At 44.5% G+C, this 21,289-nt stretch overlaps 1 protein-coding gene across 2 annotated transcripts; it reads right to left on the bottom strand.

The window, feature by feature from the left end:
* Positions 1-1,612: 1,612 nt before the first annotated feature.
* Positions 1,613-20,984, bottom strand: LOC106570714 (nucleoporin NUP42). Of its 2 annotated transcripts, XM_045695067.1 has the most exons (8): positions 20,723-20,984; positions 12,041-12,296; positions 11,725-11,813; positions 9,583-9,659; positions 5,251-5,337; positions 5,046-5,148; positions 2,496-2,969; positions 1,613-2,455 (listed from the first exon to the last, which is right to left on the bottom strand). In XM_045695067.1, the coding sequence occupies exons 1-7, from the start codon at positions 20,865-20,867 to the stop codon at positions 2,512-2,514; spliced, it is 1,215 nt and encodes a 404-aa protein (XP_045551023.1). In that variant the 5' UTR covers positions 20,868-20,984; the 3' UTR covers positions 1,613-2,455; positions 2,496-2,511. The 2 variants fall into 2 exon arrangements, with proteins under 2 accessions (XP_045551023.1, XP_013998670.2); XM_014143195.2 differs by having other exon boundaries at positions 1,613-2,969.
* Between the last annotated feature and the right edge of the window lie 305 nt (positions 20,985-21,289).

Raw genomic sequence — 21,289 nt, 5'->3', positions numbered from 1 at the left:
TGACATCGCCGAAGTCGAGGATCGGTAGGATGGTCAGTTTTACGAGGGCATGTTTGGCAGCGTGAGTGAAGGATGCTTTGTTGCGAAATAGGAAGCCAATTCTAGATTTAACTTTGGATTGGAGATGTTTGATGTGAGTCTGGAAGGAGAGTTTACAGTCTAACCAAACACCTAGATATTTGTAGTTGTCCAGAATACACAATAACGTTTCTCAAATTGACTGGCAAAAATATATGAATTTACATTTTGTTCAGGTACAGACTCTCACTCTTTTCTGTACTTCTGGCCGTACACTTTTGATTGAGACATGTTGATTGAGGTTGTAAGTTCTATTCAAGATCAAAAACATTCGTGACCAACTATATTCATTGGGTTTGCCTCGTTGAACCCGCGCTGCTGCTGCTGCTGCTGTAGTTAGACAACAATGATTTGTAATGTACTGAAATTGCTGGTGACGTCACTCACAATGCACTTTTGCAGTTGTGACTTGAGTGTGTGACAGAGAAAATCGTTTTTTGTGTCATTTAGGAGGGAAAATACGTGCATTTTAGCGTTTGAGTCACTTTCCAAAAGTTGTTAAAAGTTCCAAATACATTTTAAAAAATTAGCTAAATTTGTTGCTAGGTGCTGTTTGGAGAAAAAAATAAAGTTGCCAGGGTAGTCTGAAAAGTTGCTAAATCTAGCAACAAAATTGCTAAATTGGCATCACTGGTAACGACTGATTATATTAGAGATGAAGAGTTGCTATACATTTCTCCCAGTTGCATGTAACTTTTTATTTCGATTTTTTTTTGGGTGAAAATACATACTGGCCATAGATGCGGAAGGTGCAGCACCCCCTGAAAGAAAAATGATTTTAAGTTTCCCCAGCAACCCAAATCTGCTGACAAAAAAAAAATATCGCAGCACCCCCCCACGCATAAACTACTTCCCACGGCTATGATACTGACCATAATGAAACAGCTGGTAAATGGCAAACCAGGATACTGGTTGACTCTAGAGTTTCCCTCTTTCTAAATAGCGAAAGGATATTTCCATCTCTGTCCATGAAACCGCTCGAAAATGGTGTGAGCGTTTTATAAAATTGTCTTTTCCCCACAAATTGCATTTTGGAACATGCGTGTGCACATTCTTGCACGTAGAAATAATAGTTGATCAACATTGTGATCTGTTCAGCCTTATTCATTTATATGGCGTATACCTCCACTACACTACTTTGATACTCATCGTGGAGATTAAGTGAGTATACTCAGAATCCTCTATATAAACAAATTAAACAGTGTGATAATAAAACAGTGTAACTAAAATACAATGTAGAGTAGTAGAAATATGATGAGCGTGTAGAGAATACAGTATTTAAATACACAGTACTAAACTCCATGGTAAAATGGATAGAATTGCAAGAAATTAGCTTCCGGACCAGAGTCCAGAATAAAAATATATATATGTATGTAAATGGTGTATATGGCCAGTATGTGAATAGAAAAAGGAGTATATTTGCAGTAGTTATACAAGATGAGCCATAACGAGTCCAATCAGAGAGTCTCATTCATGGAGGCTCTCTGGTACAGTGTGAATTGTATACGACCAATAAGAAAACGCCACGTCTGCAACTGTACACATGTTTTATGTTCTGATGAAATCATAAGACGGGTTTTAATTTAATGAACGACAGAACAAAGTATTGTTTATACAATATACACGGGGGGGAGGACACACGCGATGAAAGCAAACAAAAACAGCCCATAATTTGGTTAAAAGCAAAAATACCAACAACCATAATTAAAACACACTTATTTAAATTTTAAAATAGAAAAAACAGAAGCCTATTTTAGTTCCCAGGTACAGTCAGACCACCAGTAGTCTGACTATCATCATGTGTTATCTGTCTTACATTCTGTTGCCCCCTTTATTTTAAAAAGAAACGTTTCAACCAAATGACATGGCACCATTACCAAGAACGACATCTTGGTTGAAACGTAACATCATTCAGAATCCATTTGATAGATTTTCTCCAGTAGAAACTAGTCAGATTAGTGATTACATCTGTAAATAAGCTTTTTTTTTTTACTCATAAAAAAGGCTTCAGAGATATTCAGTCCAGCTCTTTTCCATCAGGTCAGTTAAAGGAAAGGAGACAAGCCATTTTACAGATGTCCATGGTGGGATCAGACCACCTGCATATTAACAGAGGGGGGTTTGAGTGGTGGGATCAGACCACCAGCATATTAACAGAGGGGGGGTTTGAGTGGTGGGATCAGACCACCAGCATATTAACAGGGGGGGGTTTAGTGGTGGGATCAGACCACCAGCATATTAACAGGGGGGGTTTAGTGGTGGGATCAGACCACCAGCATATTAACAGGGGGGGGGTTTAGTGGTGGGATCAGACCACCAGCATATTAACAGGGGGGTTTAGTGGTGGGATCAGACCACCAGCATATTAACAGGGGGGGTTTAGTGGTGGGATCAGACCACCAGCATATTAACAGGGGGGGTTTAGTGGTGGGATCAGACCACCAGCATATTAACAGGGGGGGGGTTTAGTGGTATCTGTCCCAGGGTGAACCTCTTCCCTCCAAACTCCTTCAGCTCCTCTTCACTCAGCTGGCTCTGGGGGGTGAAGAGACTGTCTGCTGGGGCCATAACCCCAAACCCTCCACTCGCCTGTCCAAAACCACTTGTAGCCACTGGCGCTGCACTCCCGAAAACACTCCCTCCAAATCCTCCTCCACCAGTGGTCGGAGCTCCGAAACCGGCTGTAGTTGGCTCCTTGTTGGCAGCAGGGGTGGCAAAGGAGAAACCTGTTGCCGTGGGAACAGTGGTGGCCATAGAGCCAATCCCAGTGGTAGCTGGTGGGACGGCTGCCGCAGCACTGCCGAAACTAGAAGCTGCACCTGGTCCAGCAAAGCTGAAATTACTAGCACCTGTGGTGTCCTGGACTGGGGCCTGGGCCGGCACTCCGAAACCTGAAAAGAGGAGGAAGAGTCCAGTTTGAGAGAAGTACCAGATATATAAACTCAGCAAAAAAAGAAACGTCCTCTCACTGTCAACTGCGTTTATTTTCAGCATACTTAACATGTGTAAATATTTGTATGAACATAAGATTCAACAACTGAGACATAAACTGAACAAGTTCCACAGACATGTGACTAACAGAAATTGAATAATGTGTCCCTGAACAAAGTGGGGGTCAAAATCAAAAGTAACAGTCAGTATCTGGTGTGGCCACCAGCTGCATTAAGTACTGCAGTGCATCTCCTCCTCCCCTCACCCTCCGATCCAACAATTCCCAGACATGCTCAATGGGATTGAGATCTGGGCTCTTCGCTGGCCATGGCAGAACACTGACATTCCTGTCTTGCAGGATATCACACACAGAACGAGCAGTATGGCTGGTGGCATTGTCATGCTGGAGGGTCATGTCAGGATGAGCCTGCAGGAAGGGTACCACATGAGGGAGGAGGATGTCTTCCCTGTAACGCACAGCGTTGAGATTGCCTGCAATGACAACAAGCTCAGTCCATTGATGCTGTGACACACCGCCCCAGACCATGACGGACCCTCCACCTCCAAATCGATCCCGCTCCAGAGTACAGGCCTCGGTGTAACACTCATTCCTTCGACGATAAACGTGAATCCGACCATCACCCCTGGTGAGACAAAACCACGACTCGTCAGTGAAGAGCACTTTTTTCCAGTCCTGTCTGGTCCAGCGACGGTGGGTTTGTGCCCATAGGCGACGTTGTTGCCTGTGTTGTCTGGTGAGGACCTGCCTTACAACAGGCCTACAAGCCCTCAGTCCAGCCTCTCTCAGCCTATTGCGGACAGTCTAAGCACTGATGGAGGGATTGTGCGTTCCTGGTGTAACTCAGGCAGTTGTTGTTGCCATCCTGTACCTGTCCCGCAGGTGTGACGTTCAGATATACCGATCCTGTGCAGGTGTTGCTGCACGTGGTCTGCCACTGCGAGGACGATCAGCTGTTCGTCCTGTCTCCCTGTAGCGCTGTCTTAGGCGCCTCACAGTACAGACATTGCAGTTTATTGTCCTGGCCACATCTGCAGTCCTCATGCCTCCTTGCAGCATGCCTAAGGCACGTTCACGCAGATGAGCAGGGACCCTGGGCATCTTTCTTTTGGTGTTTTTCAGAGTCAGTAGAAAGGCCTCTTTAGTGTCCTAAGTCTTCATAACTGTGACCTTCATTGCCTACCGGACTGTTCCACAGGTGCATGTTCATTAATTGTTTATGGTTCATTGAACAAGCAATGGGGAAACAGTGTTTAAACCCTTTACAATGAAGATCTGTGAAGTTATTTTGATTTTTACAAATTATCTTTGAAAGACAAAGTCCTGAAAAAGGGACATTTATTTTTTTTTGCTGAGTTTATATCATCCTACTATCCTTGTTTCAGGCACAAACATTGGCACTATCTCATGGAAACCTTATGTTCAACACAGGAATGAAGAGGATTAGGAACACAAGTAAATATTTAAAGGACAACTGCATGTCCCACTGACATAGGAGTTACAGAGGGTCTTAGCCTGTCGACATAGGAGTTACAGAGGGTCTTAGCCTGTCGACATAGGAGTTAGAGGGTCTTAGCCAGTCGACATAGGAGTTACAGAGGGTCTTAGCCAGTCGACATAGGAGTTACAGAGGGTCTTAGCCTGTCAACATAGGAGTTACAGAGGGTCTTAGCCTGTCAACATAGGAGTTACAGAGGGTCTTAGCCAGTCGACATAGGAGTTAGAGGGTCTTAGCCAGTCGACATAGGAGTTACAGAGGGTCTTAGCCAGTCGACATAGGAGTTACAGAGGGTCTTAGCCAGTCGACCTAGGAGTTACAGAGGGTCTTAGCCAGTCGACATAGGAGTTACAGAGGGTCTTAGCCAGTCGACATAGGAGTTACAGAGGGTCTTAGCCAGTCGACATAGGAGTAACAGAGGGTCTTAGCCTGTCAACATAGGAGTTACAGAGGGTCTCCATGTCTGTATTCCATTTGTATTGTATTCCTATGAAGAACACAGGCTACAGCAGATCTTACCTGTTCCAAAGCCAGATGGTGCTGAGGACCCAAAGCCGGTCACTGGTGTCGACCCAAAACCTCCAGACGCTGCCTGTGGTGCTGGGTTGTCCAGCTCTGCAAGCTGGGAGAGACGAGAGAGTATTACTCACCTTGTACAGATAAGGCTTTCTATTTGTCTTGTCGTATTACTACAGAAAGTAGTGTGTGTGTGTGTGTGTGTTACCATAGCGACTCTGGTGTTGCCGCTCATAGCCCTCAGCTCCTGGACTCTGCTTCTCCATTGGTTGACCAGCTGATTGATGACGTTAGCCTACAGACACAAGGAAGACTACTGTCAGTACTGATTAATGATGTTAGTCTACAGACACAAGGAAGACTACTGTCAGTACTGATTAATGATGTTAGTCTACAGACACAAGGAAGACTACTGTCAGTACTGATTAATGATGTTAGTCTACAGACACAAGGAAGACTACTGTCAGTACTGATTAATGACGTTAGTCTACAGACACAAGGAAGGCTGCTGTCAGTACTGATTAATGATGTTAGTCTACAGACACAAGGAAGGCTGCTGTCAGTACTGATTAATGACGTTAGTCTACAGACACAAGGAAGACTGCTGTCAGTACTGATTAATGATGTTAGTCTACAGACACAAGGAAGACTACTGTCAGTACTGATTAATGATGTTAGTCTACAGACACAAGGAAGACTACTGTCAGTACTGATTAATGATGTTAGTCTACAGACACAAGGAAGACTACTGTCAGTACTGATTAATGATGTTAGTCTACAGACACAAGGAAGGCTGCTGTCAGTACTGATTAATGACGTTAGTCTACAGACACAAGGAAGACTGCTGTCAGTACTGATTAATGACGTTAGCCTACAGACACAAGGAAGACTACTGTCAGTACTGATTAATGATGTTAGTCTACAGACACAAGGAAGACTACTGTCAGTACTGATTAATGATGTTAGTCTACAGACACAAGGAAGACTGCTGTCAGTACTGATTAATGATGTTAGCCTACAGACACAAGGAAGACTACTGTCAGTACTGATTAATGATGTTAGTCTACAGACACAAGGAAGACTACTGTCAGTACTGATTAATGATGTTAGTCTACAGACACAAGGAAGACTGCTGTCAGTACTGATTAATGATGTTAGTCTACAGACACAAGGAAGGCTGCTGTCAGTACTGATTAATGATGTTAGTCTACAGACACAAGGAAGACTACTGTCAGTACTGATTAATGATGTTAGTCTACAGACACAAGGAAGACTACTGTCAGTACTGATTAATGATGTTAGTCTACAGACACAAGGAAGGCTGCTGTCAGTACTGATTAATGATGTTAGCCTACAGACACAAGGAAGACTACTGTCAGTACTGATTAATGATGTTAGCCTACAGACACAAGGAAGGCTGCTGTCAGTACGGATTGAAATTCATTTCTCAGTAAAAAAAGACACACATACATGTAATGTAATACTCTGTGGAATCACTGTCCTTAAGTTGGAATCACTGTTGGGAACAAGGAACTTAACCCCCTAAACTTCTCATTGGGCGCTGCACTGAGCATGCTCCAGCCTCTCCTACATAATGTGACCTCTCTCTCTCCCCTCTGCTCCAGCCTCTCCTACATAATGTGACCTCTCTCTCTCCCCTCTGCTCCAGCCTCTCCTACATAATGTGTGACCTCTCTCTCCCCTCTGCTCCAGCCTCTTCTACATAATGTGTGACCTCTCTCCCCTCTGCTCCAGCCTCTCCTACATAATGTGACCTCTCTCTCTCCTCTGCTCCAGCCTCTCCTACATAATGTGACCTCTCTCTCTCCCCTCTGCTCCAGCCTCTCCTACATAATGTGTGACCTCTCTCTCCCCTCTGCTCCAGCCTCTTCTACATAATGTGTGACCTCTCTCCCCTCTGCTCCAGCCTCTCCTACATAATGTGACCTCTCTCTCTCCTCTGCTCCAGCCTCTCCTACATAATGTGACCTCTCTCTCTCTCTCCTCTGCTCCAGCCTCTCCTACATAATGTGACCTCTCTCTCTCCCCTCTGCTCCAGCCTCTCCTACATAATGTGTGACCTCTCTCTCCCCTCTGATCCAGCCTCTCCTACATAATGTGACCTCTCTCTCTCCTCTGCTCCAGCCTCTCCTACATACTGTGACCTCTCTCTCTCCCCTCTGCTCCAGCCTCTCCTACATAATGTGTGACCTCTCTCTCTCTCTCCTCTGCTCCAGCCTCTCCTACATAATGTGTGACCTCTCTCTCTCTCTCCTCTGCTCCAGCCTCTCCTACATAATGTGTGACCTCTCTCTCTCCCATGTGCTCCAGCCTCTCCTACATAATGTGTGACCTCTCTCTCCTCTCTGCTCCAGCCTCTCCTACATAATGTGTAACCTCTCTCTCTCCCCTCTGCTCCAGCCTCTCCTACATAATGTGTGACCTCTCTCTCCCCTCTGCTCCAGCCTCTCCTACATAATATGTGACCTCTCTCTCTCCCCTCTGCTCCAGGCTCTCCTACATAATGTGACCTCTCTCTCTCCCCTCTGCTCCAGCCTCTCCTACATAATGTGACCTCTCTCTCCCCTCTGCTCCAGCCTCTCCTACATGTGTGAACTCTCCCCTCTCTGCTCCAGCCTCTCCTACATAATGTGTGACCTCTCTCTCTCCTCTGCTCCAGCCTCTCCTACATAATGTGTGACCTCTCTCTCCCCTCTGCTCCAGCCTCTCCTAGATAATGTGTGATCTCTCTCCCCCCTCTGCTCCAGCCTCTCCTACATAATGTGTGACCTCTCTCTCCCCTCTGCTCCAGCCTCTCCTACATAATGTGTGACCTCTCTCTCTCCTCTGCTCCAGCCTCTCCTACATAATGTGTGACCTCTCTCTCTCCCATGTGCTCCAGCCTCTCCTACATAATGTGTAACCTCTCTCTCCCCTCTGCTCCAGCCTCTCCTACATAATGTGTAACCTCTCTCCCCTCTGCTCCAGCCTCTCCTAGATAATGTGTGATCTCTCTCCCCCCTCTGCTCCAGCCTCTCCTACATAATGTGTGACCTCTCTCTCCCCTCTGCTCCAGCCTCTCCTACATAATGTGACCTCTCTCTCTCTCCGCTGCTTCAGCCTCTCCTACATAATGTGTGACCTCTCTCTCTCTCCTCTGCTCCAGCCTCTCCTACATAATGTGACCTCTCTCTTCCATGTGCTCCAGGCTCTCCTACATAATGTGACCTCTCTCTCCCCTCTGCTCCAGCCTCTCCTACATAATGTGACCTCTCTCTCTCCTCTGCTCCAGGCTCTCCTACATAATGTGACCTCTCTCTCTCCCCTCTGCTCCAGCCTCTCCTACATAATGTGACCTCTCTCTCCCCTCTGCTCCAGCCTCTCCTACATGTGTGAACTCTCCCCTCCATGTGCTCCAGGCTCTCCTACATAATGTGTGACCTCTCTCTCTCCTCTGCTCCAGCCTCTCCTACATAATGTGTAACCTCTCTCTCCCCTCTGCTCCAGCCTCTCCTAGATAATGTGTGATCTCTCTCCCCCCTCTGCTCCAGCCTCTCCTACATAATGTGTGACCTCTCTCTCCCCTCTGCTCCAGCCTCTCCTACATAATGTGTGACCTCTCTCTCTCCCCTCTGCTCCAGCCTCTCCTACATAATGTGTGACCTCTCTCTCTCCCATGTGCTCCAGCCTCTCCTACATAATGTGTGACCTCTCTCTCCCCTCTGCTCCAGCCTCTCCTACATAATGTGTAACCTCTCTCCCCTCTGCTCCAGCCTCTCCTAGATAATGTGTGATCTCTCTCTCCCCTCTGCTCCAGCCTCTCCTACATAAGTGTGACCTCTCTCTTCCCTGTGCTCCAGGCTCTCCTACATAATGTGACCTCTCTCTCTCTCCTCTGCTCCAGCCTCTCCTACATAATGTGTGACCTCTCTCTCTCTCCTCTGCTCCAGCCTCTCCTACATAATGTGACCTCTCTCTTCCATGTGCTCCAGGCTCTCCTACATAATGTGACCTCTCTCTCCCCTCTGCTCCAGCCTCTCCTACATAATGTGACCTCTCTCCCCCTGTGCTCCAGCCTCTCCTACATAATGTGACCTCTCTCTCCCCTCTGCTCCAGCCTCTCCTACATAATGTGACCTCTCTCCCCCATGTGTTCCAGCCTCTCCTACATAATGTGACCTCTCTCTCCCCTGTGCTCCAGCCTCTCATACATAATGTGACCTCTCTCTCCCCTGTGTTCCAGCCTCTCCTACATAATGTGACCTCTCTCTTCCATGTGCTCCAGCCTCTCATACATAATGTGACCTCTCTCTCCCCTCTGCTCCAGCCTCTCATACATAATGTGACCTCTCTCTTCCATGTGTTCCAGCCTCTCCTACATAATGTGTGTATATCAGAGCGGTTGATTAAAAGCAGAAGACAAATGTCTGTCTCATATGGATCAATAAAGTATTCTTCATGACATTGAATCCCAGTGCAGATGGCTTCATGTTATACTGTGTTTATGCAGATAAAGGGACATGCATGTGATTCTCCTCACATATCCCTGCAGCTCTCCTGATGGCTTGGTGTTGTAGTACTCCAGTCTCAGCTCCTCTGGAGAGAGCTCTGTAAACCCTGCACAGTGGAGAAGACAATGCCGTCCACATCCATTCAATATACTGGAGTTAACATCACAGCCAATCTAATATAGCCTACTACTACATCGAGATCTATCCAAGATGTTCCTTCCATCCCAACTGAGGTAATGGTTAACTAAATAAATGTGTTTTTATTTATTCAATTTAATTTCACCTTTATTTAACCAGGTAGGCAATTTAGCAAATTAACACTGGTGATAGATCTGCAGATGATGATGTGCAAGTAGAAATACTGGTGTGCAAAAGAGCAGAAAAGTAAATAAAAACAATATGGGGATGAGTGCGGTAGTTGCATGGGCTATTTACAGATGGGCAGTGTACAGCTGCTGCGATCGGTAAGCTGCTCAGATAGCTGATGCTTAAAGTTAGTGAGGGAGATATAAGTCTCCAACTTCAGCGATTTTTGCAATTCGTTCCAGTCATTGGCAGCAGAGAACTGGAAGGAAAGACGGCCAAAGTAGGTGTTGGCTTTGGGGATGACCAATGAAATATATCTGCTGGAGCGAGTACTATGGCCCCATGTGGGAGTGTGTGGCAGTGAAGACCTAACCAAACCATCCTATAGTGGGACAGACCAAAGCTAAGCTATTTCCGCCATTGATAAAAGACAGTACTGTGCAGCCGTCTTCATCGACCTGGCCAAGGCTTTCGACTCTGTCAATCACTGTATTCTTATCGGCAGACTCAACAGCCTTGGTTTCTCAAATGACTGCCTCGCCTGGTTCACCAACTACTTCTCAGATAGAGTTCAGTGTGTCAAATCGGAGGTTCTGTTGTCCGGACCTCTGGCAGTCTCTGTGGGGGTACCACAGGGTTCAGTTCTCGGGCCAACTCTTTTCTCTGTATACATCAACGATGTCGCTCTTGCTGCTGGTGATTCTCTGATCCACCCCTACGCAGACGACACCATTCTGTATACATCTGGCCCTTTGTTGGACACTGTGTTAACTAACCCCCAAATGAGCTTCAATGCCATATAACTCTCCTTCCGTGGCCTCCAATTGCTCTTAAACGCTAGTAAAACTAAATGCATGCTCTTCAACCAATCGCTGTCCGCGCCCGCCCGCCTAGCATCACTACTCTGGACGGTTCTGACTTAGAATATGTGGACAACTACAAATACCTAGGTGTCTGGTTAGACTGTAAACTCTCCTTCCAGACTCACATTAAGCATCTCCAATCCAAAGTTAAATCTAGAATCGGCTTCCTATTTCGCAAACAAAGCCTCCTTCACTCATGCCGCCAAACACACCCTTGTAAAACTGACTATCCTACCAATCCTCGACTTCGGCGATGTAATTAACAAAATAGCTTCCAATAATCTACTCAACAAACTGGATGCAGTCTATCACAGTGCCATCCATTTTGTCACCAAAGCCCCATATACTACCCACCACTGCGACCTGTATGCTCTAGTCGGCTGGCCCTCGCTACATATTTGTCGCTAGACCATCTATAAGTCTTTGCTAGGTAAAGCCCCGCCTTATCTCAGCTCACTGGTCACGATAACAACACCCACCCGTAGCACGAGCTCCAGCAGGTATATCTCACTGGTCACCCCCAAAGCCAACACCTCCTTTGGCCGCCTTTCCTTCCAGTTCTCTGCTGCCAATGACTGGAACGAATTGCAAAAATCTCTGAAGTTGGAAACATATCTCCCTCACTAACTTTAAGCATCAGCTATCTGAGCGAGCAGCTTACCGATCACTGCAGCTGTACATAGTCCATCTGTAAATAGCCCACCCAACTACCTCATCCCCATATTGTTTTTATTTACTTTTCTGCTCTTTTGCACACCAGTATTTCTACTTGCACATCACCATCTGCTCATCTATCACTCCAATGTTAATTTGCTAAATTGTAATAACTTCACTACTATGGCCTATTTATTGCCTTACTACATTTGCACACACTGTATATAGACTTTGTGTCGAACTGCTTTGCTTTATCTTGGCCAGGTCACAGTTGTAAATGAGAACTTGTTTTCAACTAGCCTACCAGGTTAAATAAAGGTGAAATAAAATAAATAAAAATGATCTTACCTGAGATGGTTGCTTTGAGGACAGAGTAACAGGAGAAAAGCCATTGGCCTGAAGTCTCCCAGATTTCCATATCTTTCTGGATGGTCTCCCTGATGAGGAGAGAAGGGATTCTGATAACTGGCCATTACATTTACAGACTACATTGTCAGGGAATTTTATATATATATATATATATATATATATATATATATATATACACACATACATGCATACATACATACATGTGTGTATATGTATATATGTGTGTGTGTGTGTGTGTATCAATTCTGAATCCCATTGAGAAAATTATTCCCACCCAAGCAATCACTAAACTTACAAGTGTTTTTCATTGTCTTCCCCTTCTCCTCTTCCACCTTTATCGAAGGTGCTTTGAGTGTTTAAGGCAGAAAATCTGTTTTGGTTTGGAGAGGAGGCTGCGAAACTGAAGTTGGAGCTCTGGGCTTGGCTGTCCCTTCCTCCTCCTCCTGGACCCCAGTTGTTGCCACCCTGCTGGGAGGAGAAGGATGACGGCTGGACGTAGTTTCCTCCTCCAGACCTCTGAGCTGGGTTCACCCACACTCTGTTCCCAAACCCTGAAAACAGGACGTTCATAGATTTGATATATTGGGATGGGAGAAATGTGTTTCTAGGCTACATGACATGATGACCCACTTTCAATTCATTAGCTTGAATAGCCCATTCGTTTCTGTTATAGCCAACGAATTTGTTGTTTTACTTGCCAGAACCTTTGCCGAAAGTTTACAGCCCAGGGCCATACCCTGCCCGAAGGTTTACAGCCCAGGGCCATACCCTGCCCGAAGGTTTACAGCCCAGGGCCAAACCCTGCCCGAAGGTTTACAGCCCAGGGCCATACCCTGCCCGAAGGTTTACAGCCCAGGACCAAACCCTTCCCGAAGGTTTACAGCCCAGGGCCATACCCTGCCCGAAGGTTTACAGCCCAGGGCCATACCCTGCCCGAAGGTTTACAGCCCAGGGCCATACCCTGCCCGAAGGTTTACAGCCCAGGGCCATACCCTGCCAGAAGGTTTACAGCCCAGGGCCATACCCTGCCCGAAGGTTTACAGCCCAGGGCCATACCCTGCCCGAAGGTTTACAGCCCAGGGCCAAACCCTGCCCGAAGGTTTACAGCCCAGGGCCAAACCCTGCCCGAAGGTTTACAGCCCAGGGCCATACCCTGCCCAAAGGTTTACAGCCCAGGGCCATACCCTGCCCGAAGGTTTACAGCCCAGGGCCAAACCCTGCCCGAAGGTTTACAGCCCAGGGCCAAACCCTGCCCGAAGGTTTACAGCCCAGGGCCAAACCCTGCCCGAAGGTTTACAGCCCAGGGCCAAACCCTGCCCGAAGGTTTACAGCCCAGGGCCATACCCTGCCCGAAGGTTTACAGCCCAGGGCCAAACCCTGCCCGAAGGTTTACAGCCCAGGGCCAAACCCTGCCCGAAGGTTTACAGCCCAGGGCCATACCCTGCCCGAAGGTTTACAGCCCAGGGCCATACCCTGCCCGAAGGTTTACAGCCCAGGGCCATACCCTGCCCGAAGGTTTACAGCCCAGGGCCATACCCTGCCCGAAGGTTTACAGCCCAGGGCCAAACCCTGCCCAAAGGTTCTGACCAGCTACTGGAATTGGTTCTGGGGGGGGGGAGTCAACACTCCCTCCTCTGCAATCTGACCAGACAAAATAACCCCTCCCATTCCGAAATTCAAAAGACGGTGCAACCCTGTGAATGGGCCTAATAATCACTGATGCAAATAGGTCATAACCACTCTCTTATCTCACGCCCGTAACATTTTGGAACGGAGGAATCAAGCAGAAACTACTAGAGAGAGAAGTAGCTAGCTAGGCTAAGATGTAAACAAACAAACAAACAAACCTGTTGTAGCGGAGGTTGTGGTTATTAGCTACAGTGATGAGTTGGCTATAGCTAGTGATGGGAAAAAAAACACAGGCTTTCTGAACCCTTTGGGGATTTCACCAAATTGTGCCGAAAGCAGTTCAATACGCTGAGCTTTTAACACAGTGCACATTAAGAGACATTTACTGGTCAGGAATAAATATCAGCATGTTTGATGTTTATACAGTGCCATTGGAAAGTATTCAGACCCCTTGACTTTTCCCACTGTTTGTTACGTTACAGCCTTATTCTAAAATGGATTACATTTTTTAAAATCCTCAGTAATCTATACACAATACCCCATAATGACAAAGTCAAAACAGGTTAAGACATTTTTGCTAATGTATTAAAAATAAAAACAGAAATACCTTATTTACATAAGTATTCAGGCCCTTTGCTATGAGACTCGAAATTGAGCTCAGGTGCATCCTGTTTCCATTGATCATCCTTGAGATGTTTCTACAACTTGATTGGAGTCCACCTGTGGTAAATTAAATTGATTGGACATGATTTGGAAAGGCACACGCCTGTCTATATAAAAGATCCCACAGTTGACAGTGCATGTCAGAGCAAAAACCAAGCCATGAGGTCAAAGTAATTGTCCATAGAGCTCGAGACTGGATTGTGCCTTCCAGAAGGACAACCATCTCGGCAGCACTCCACCAAATCAGGCGTTTATGGTAGAGTGGCCAGACGGAAGCCACTCCTCGGTAAGAGGCACATGACAGCCTGCTTAGAGTTTGCCAAAAGGCAACTAAAGTCTCTCAGACCATGAGAAAGAAGATTCTCTGATCTGATGAAACCAAGATTGAACTCTTTGGCCTGAATGCCAAATGTCACATCTGGAGGAAACATGGCACCATCCTTATGGGGAAGCATGGTGGTGGCAGCATCATGCTGTGGGGATGGGACTGGGAGACTAGTCAGGATCGAGGGAAAGATGACCAGAGCAAAGTACAGAGAGATCCTTGATGAAAACCTGCTCCAGAGCGCTCAGAACCTCAGACTGGGGCGAAGGTTAACCCCCCAGCAGGACAACGACCCTAAGCACACAGCCAAGACAATGCAGGAGTGGCTTTGGGAGAAATCTCTGAATGTCCTTGAGTGGCCCAGCCAGAGCCCGGACTTTAACCCGATCTAACATCTCTGGAGAGACCTGAAAATAGCTGTGCAGCAAAGCTCCCCGTCCAACCTGAAAGACCTTGATTGTATCTACAGAGAATGAGAGAAATTCCTCAAATACAGGTGTCCAGCTTGTAGCGTCATACCCAAGAAGACTCAAGGCTGTAATCGCTGCCAAAGGTTCTTTAAAACCTCTACAGGATCGGTGGATCCCCTGCGGGACGGTTGAGCTAACGTTGGCTAATGCGATTTGTATTTATTATAGATCCCTATTAGCTGCTGCCAATGCAGCAGCCACTCTTCCTGGGGTCCAGCAAAATTAAAGCTGTTTATACAAATTTAAAACATTACAATACATTCACAGATTTCACAACACACAGTGTGCCTTCAAGCCCACATGAGGGTGTAAGTAACAAGAACATTTCCCAAGACATAGACATATTTGGTTTGGGAAGAAAGCTTAAATTCTTGTTAATCCAATTAGTTAGTCCAATTTACAGTAGCTATTACAGTGAAAGAATACCATGCTATTGTTTGAGGAGAGTACACAATTATGAATTTGAAAAGTATCAATAAACCAATTAGGCACATTTGGTCAGTCTTGATACAAAATCTGAACGGAAATGGAATGGTTCATCGGATCAGTCTAAAACCTTGCACATCCACTGCTGCCATCTAGTGGCCAAAATCTAAATTGCACCTGGGCTGGAATAATACATTATGGCCCTTCTCTTGCACTTCAAAGATGACGGTACAAAAAAATATGTTTTGTTTTTGTATTATCTTTTACCAGATCTAATGTGTTATATTCTCCTACATTAATTTCCACAAACTTCAGTGTTTCCTTTCAAATTATATCAATAATATGCATATCCTTGCTTCAGGTCCTGAGCTACAGGCAGTTAGATGTGGGTATGTCCTTTTAGGTGAAAATAGAAAAAAGGATCCTTAAGAGGTTTTTAACAAACTACTGAGTAAAGGGTCTGAATACTTATGTAAATGTAATTTCATATTATATACTTTTTTAAAATATAAAATAGCAAACATTTTTTTTTTTTATCGCAAATTTGTAGGTTGGTGTATGAAAGCAACTTTGCATCAAAGAAAGCACCGGCACCACAGCGAAATCAGTGGGATCTCGCATTTTTTTCCCCCGACACACGGTTTGAAAAAGCACATAATCAAATGAATCTTCGGAGGTCATTGATAACGTGGTAATGCTACTTTGAAACCATCTATGCTTTGAAATGAGCAACCTATATATATATATATATATATTTTTTTTTTTAACTAACAAAACATTTACAAAAGACGGTGGCTCCCTTGCATGATTTAGGATGTTAAATCAAAATTAAAAAAACTGAACAGCCAATCGAAACTCATCATTTAAAAAGATTAGAAATACAATGTAGCCAGTGTTCCAAAGAAAACTTTACAAAAAAAATTGAGCGATCTGTCCACCTGCACAGAAGGTGAAATAAATATCTTGATAATTTTTTTTAAAGCTTCCAGCAGAGATCGGCTCCTGTCAGTTATGGAATTATGGTGGTGACGGAACTACATGAGATTCTATTTTAGAATGTTGTGGTCGCAAGTATGATTCGCAAATGTGTAAATTCGCTAGCTTGTATAATGATATGTGAAAGATTTAACGGTCGTAAACTTTTGAACTTTTGACATTTGAATACATTCAACAAGAATTGCAAGCATTATTTATTATCAGAATGATTACAAATCCATTTATGAACATTCTGCTGCAAATTTTGAATCTGCACATTGTTCTGTCATTGTTGTCACGTTACCAAGATATTCGTAAGCTTGTAGAAAGTTTTGTAAATTTGTAGAAAGGGATTCACAAGTAAAAATGCGATTCAAAATTGCCATCGATAAAATGCAATTGTGTTCGTTGTCTGTAGCTTATACCTGCCCATACCATAACCCAAACGTCATCATGGGGCAATCTTTTCACAACGGTGACATCAGCAAACCGCTCGCCCACATAACGCCATACACGTGGACTGAGATTGTGAGGCTGGTTGGACATAATGCCAAATTCTCTAAACCGACGTGGAGGCGGCTTATGGTAGAAAAATGAACATTCAATTCTCGTAACAGCTCTGGTGGACATTCCTGCGGTCAGCATCCCAATTGCACACTCCCTCGAGACATCTGTGGCATTGTGTTGTGACAAAACGGCACATTTTAAAATAGACTTTTATTGTCCCCAGCACAAGGTGCACCTGCGTAATGATCATGCCGTTTAAATCAGCTTTTTGATATGACACACTTGTCAGGTGGATGGATGGATTACCTTGGCAAAGGAGAAATTATCACAAACAAATTTGTGGACACAATTTTGGAGAAATAAGCTTTTTGTCCATATGGAACATTTCTGGGATCTTTTATTTCAGCTCATGAAACATGGGACCAACACTTTACATGTTGCGTTTATATTTTTGTTCAGTATCGATCCCACATGGATTACCACAGCCCCCTTGTTCTGGTGTAAAACAATAGGAAGTAGCCTAATGCCCTGTAACCGAACCAAGATGTTTCTTGCCATAGAGCTGACGATAACGGCTTGAGCCGCAAAACCCATTGTGGCTGACGGAGGAGCCGGTGCGTCAGACAGCCTTGCTAAGAGTAGCCACTTCTTCTCTATAGTCCTCTGCCAGTAAACAATTGTTGCATTGGAACAACCGGTTGATCCACATTGTCCCGGAAGAGAGCATAGTAAATACAGCTCCTCAACAAAATGCTTCATGTTTCCTCTGAACAGGGAAGCCTCCATGAGAAGAGACATAGCAACAGACCCCAGAGTCAGAGATAAACACTACTAGGTATATTGATTGGGTATCATTTCACATGAGTGTTAGCCTAGTTACTGACTGATTAGGTGTATTGGTTGGGTATCATTTGACATGAGTGTTAGCCTAGTTACTGACTGACTAGGTGTATTGGTTGGGTATCATTTGACATGAGTGTTAGCCTAGTTACTGACTGATTAGGTGTATTGGTTGGGTATCATTTGACATGAGTGTTAGCCTAGTTACTGACTGATTAGGTGTATTGGTTGGGTATCATTTGACATGAGTGTTAGCCTAGTTACTGACTGACTAGGTGTATTGGTTGGGTATCATTTGACATGAGTGTTAGCCTAGTTACTGACTGATTAGGTGTATTGGTTGGGTATCATTTGACATGAGTGTTAGCCTAGTTACTGACTGACTAGGTGTATTGGTTGGGTATCATTTGACATGAGTGTTAGCCTAGTTACTGACTGACTAGGTGTATTGGTTGGGTATCATTTGACATGAGTGTTAGCCTAGTTACTGACTGATTAGGTGTATTGGTTGGGTATCATTTGACATGAGTGTTAGCCTAGTTACTGACTGACTAGGTGTATTGGTTGGGTATCATTTGACATGAGTGTTAGCCTAGTTACTGACTGATTAGGTGTATTGGTTGGGTATCATTTGACATGAGTGTTAGCCTAGTTACTGACTGACTAGGTGTATTGGTTGGGTATCATTTGACATGAGTGTTAGCCTAGTTACTGACTGATTAGGTGTATTGGTTGGGTATCATTTGACATGAGTGTTAGCCTAGTTACTGACTGATTAGGTGTATTGGTTGGGTATCATTTGACATGAGTGTTAGCCTAGTTACTGACTGATTAGGTGTATTGGTTGGGTATCATTTGACATGAGTGTTAGCCTAGTTACTGACTGATTAGGTGTATTGGTTGGGTATCATTTGACATGAGTGTTAGCCTAGTTACTGACTGATTAGGTGTATTGGTTGGGTATCATTTGACATGAGTGTTAGCCTAGTTACTGACTGACTAGGTGTATTGGTTGGGTATCATTTGACATGAGTGTTAGCCTAGTTACTGACTGATTAGGTGTATTGGTTGGGTATCATTTGACATGAGTGTTAGCCTAGTTACTGACTGATTAGGTGTATTGGTTGGGTATCATTTGACATGAGTGTTAGCCTAGTTACTGACTGATTAGGCGTATTGGTTGGGTATCATTTGACATGAGTGTTAGCCTAGTTACTGACTGATTAGGTGTATTGGTTGGGTATCATTTGACATGAGTGTTAGCCTAGTTACTGACTGATTAGGTGTATTGGTTGGGTATCATTTGACATGAGTGTTAGCCTAGTTACTGACTGATTAGGTGTATTGGTTGGGTATCATTTGACATGAGTGTTAGCCTAGTTACTGACTGATTAGGTGTATTGGTTGGGTATCATTTGACATGAGTGTTAGCCTAGTTACTGACTGATTAGGTGTATTGGTTGGGTATCATTTGACATGAGTGTTAGCCTAGTTACTGACTGATTAGGTGTATTGGTTGGGTATCATTTGACATGAGTGTTAGCCTAGTTACTGACTGATTAGGTGTATTGGTTGGGTATCATTTGACATGAGTGTTAGCCTAGTTACTGACTGATTAGGTGTATTGGTTGGGTATCATTTGACATGAGTGTTAGCCTAGTTACTGACTGATTAGGTGTATTGGTTGGGTATCATTTGACATGAGTGTTAGCCTAGTTACTGACTGACTAGGCGTATTGTTATTCCTGTTTTTCTTATTTCATTTCAGGTGTAGAGAGAGTCAGAACACTAGAAAGCAGGATGCTACCAGACCACCACAGAACCCTAGAGGTATTACAGTCAATGCTTATGAACTGGATATTGTATATGAATTGCCCATTTATATCAATGACACTAACAAAATGGTTGGATTGTTCAACAGGATTAGGGTAAGAGATAAGAATAACAAATAATTAAAGAGAAGCTGTTAATAAAAATAGCGGGGCTATATACAGGGGGTACCGGTACAGAGTCAATGTGGAGGCTATATACAGGGGGTACCGGTACAGAGTCAATGTGGAGGCTATATACAGGGGGTACCGGTACAGAGTCAATGTGGAGGCTATATACAGGGGGTACCGGTACAGAGTCAATGTGGAGGCTATATACAGGGGGTACCGGTACAGAGTCAATGTGGAGGCTATATACAGGGGGTACCGGTACAGAGTCAATGTGGAGGCTATATACAGGAGGTACCGGTACAGAGTCAATGTGGAGGCTATATACAGGGGGTACCGGTACAGAGTCAATGTGGAGGCTATATACAGGGTATTACGGTACAGAGTCAATGTGGAGGCTATATACAGGGGGGTACCGGTACAGAGTCAATGTGGAGGCTATATACAGGGGGTACCGGTACAGAGTCAATGTGCGGGGGCACCAGTGTCGAGGTAATTGAGGTAATATGTACATGTAGGTAGAGTTATTAAAGTGACTATGCATCGATAATAACACAGTAGAAGCAGAGTGGGGGGGGGCGGCAATGCAAGTAGTCTTGGTAGCCATGATTAGCTGTAAATTTAAAATTACAAGTTTGCAACTGTTACATTTTTCACACACGATACAAACTTGCAAAATTAAATTACACATTTGCTAATCTTACTTGCAAACACATCTCAATGTGCGACCACGAAATTCAAACTCACATCACTTTGTCATCGTTATAATTCCATAGTCAGATGACAGTGTGACGTCCGAAACTTAGAACACACCGACAGTGCGTTGCATGTTGGTACAGCAGAATTACATTCACTTCCAATGAAACGCTGCGTTTGCGTTACAGATCGTTCTGTGTGGTGCATATGTTGGGATTTATCGAACGTATGCGTAAATCTGAATGCGTAAACGGCTTGACAGAATTGGTAGCAGGAAGTGAATGTTTAACTTTTGTTGCACACATATCCAGATATTGCTGCGTACTATTTTTCGTAATGATAATATCGGTGCGTTTGAAGCGTTAGTTTGACACAAACGTCGATACGTTGTGTGGAATCAGTAACAGTTAAAAAAAAAAAACTAAAATCAGAGCTCCGTTCTCAATCGTCCCATGACTAACTACAGTATAGCAGAAAAACACTATCTACTAACTACTACAAGTCATTACCTCCTCCCCCGCCTCTGTTGGCCTGTTGAGGGGGACGGCTGTTGTAATCTCCACCGTAGCCGCCACCGCCTGCTTTTGGGTGCTCATTCCAACACTTGTCGCCATATCGACACCGGCCTTGCATCCAAAAGTTGCACACCGTCATAGTGTTGCAGGATTTAAAGTTGTCGGTACGGTGAATGAAACGAAAATCCTCTCGTTTCCCACTATAGTTTTCAGCACTACATTGTTTTCTTTCAGATTACGCCATTTTGAAAATGTCGTAGGGCTATGACGTCAGTTTTAAAGTGGGTTTAATGCGACAGGGCGCCCATGTGTTTGTTTTGGTACTGCAGCCAGGAAAGTAACTCAATCAACAAAATCATCAGACCGTGTAGAAAATAGTACAGTAAATAATTATATACCGGTAATTAGGCAATGAAATAATTATATTACCAAAGACTATACAAATGTGTGTCTACATGTGTGTGTATATGAGTGAGTGTCACATGCATGTGGGTGTTCAAATACTGTAAATAAATAGCCTATGTTTAGAGCATCAAAATTGTCTTTGTCAGTGTTGATAGT

This window comes from Salmo salar, chromosome ssa14 (assembly GCF_905237065.1).
Source record: "Salmo salar chromosome ssa14, Ssal_v3.1, whole genome shotgun sequence".
NCBI lineage: Eukaryota > Metazoa > Chordata > Actinopteri > Salmoniformes > Salmonidae > Salmo > Salmo salar.
Note: the sequence above shows the minus strand (reverse complement) of the source record. Positions and strands in the feature narration are given on the sequence as shown.

Coding starts and splice junctions, on each gene's coding strand:
- LOC106570714 (XM_014143195.2), bottom strand. CDS start 20,867: ATGACGGTGTGCAACTTTTGGATGCAAGGCCGGTGTCGATATGGCGAC. Junction 11,814..12,040: donor GAAGACAATGAAAAACACTT/GTAAGTTTAGTG, acceptor TCTCCTCATCAG/GGAGACCATCCAGAAAGATA. Junction 5,338..9,582: donor CAGGAGAGCTGCAGGGATAT/GTGAGGAGAATC, acceptor TTGTGTCTGTAG/GCTAACGTCATCAATCAGCT.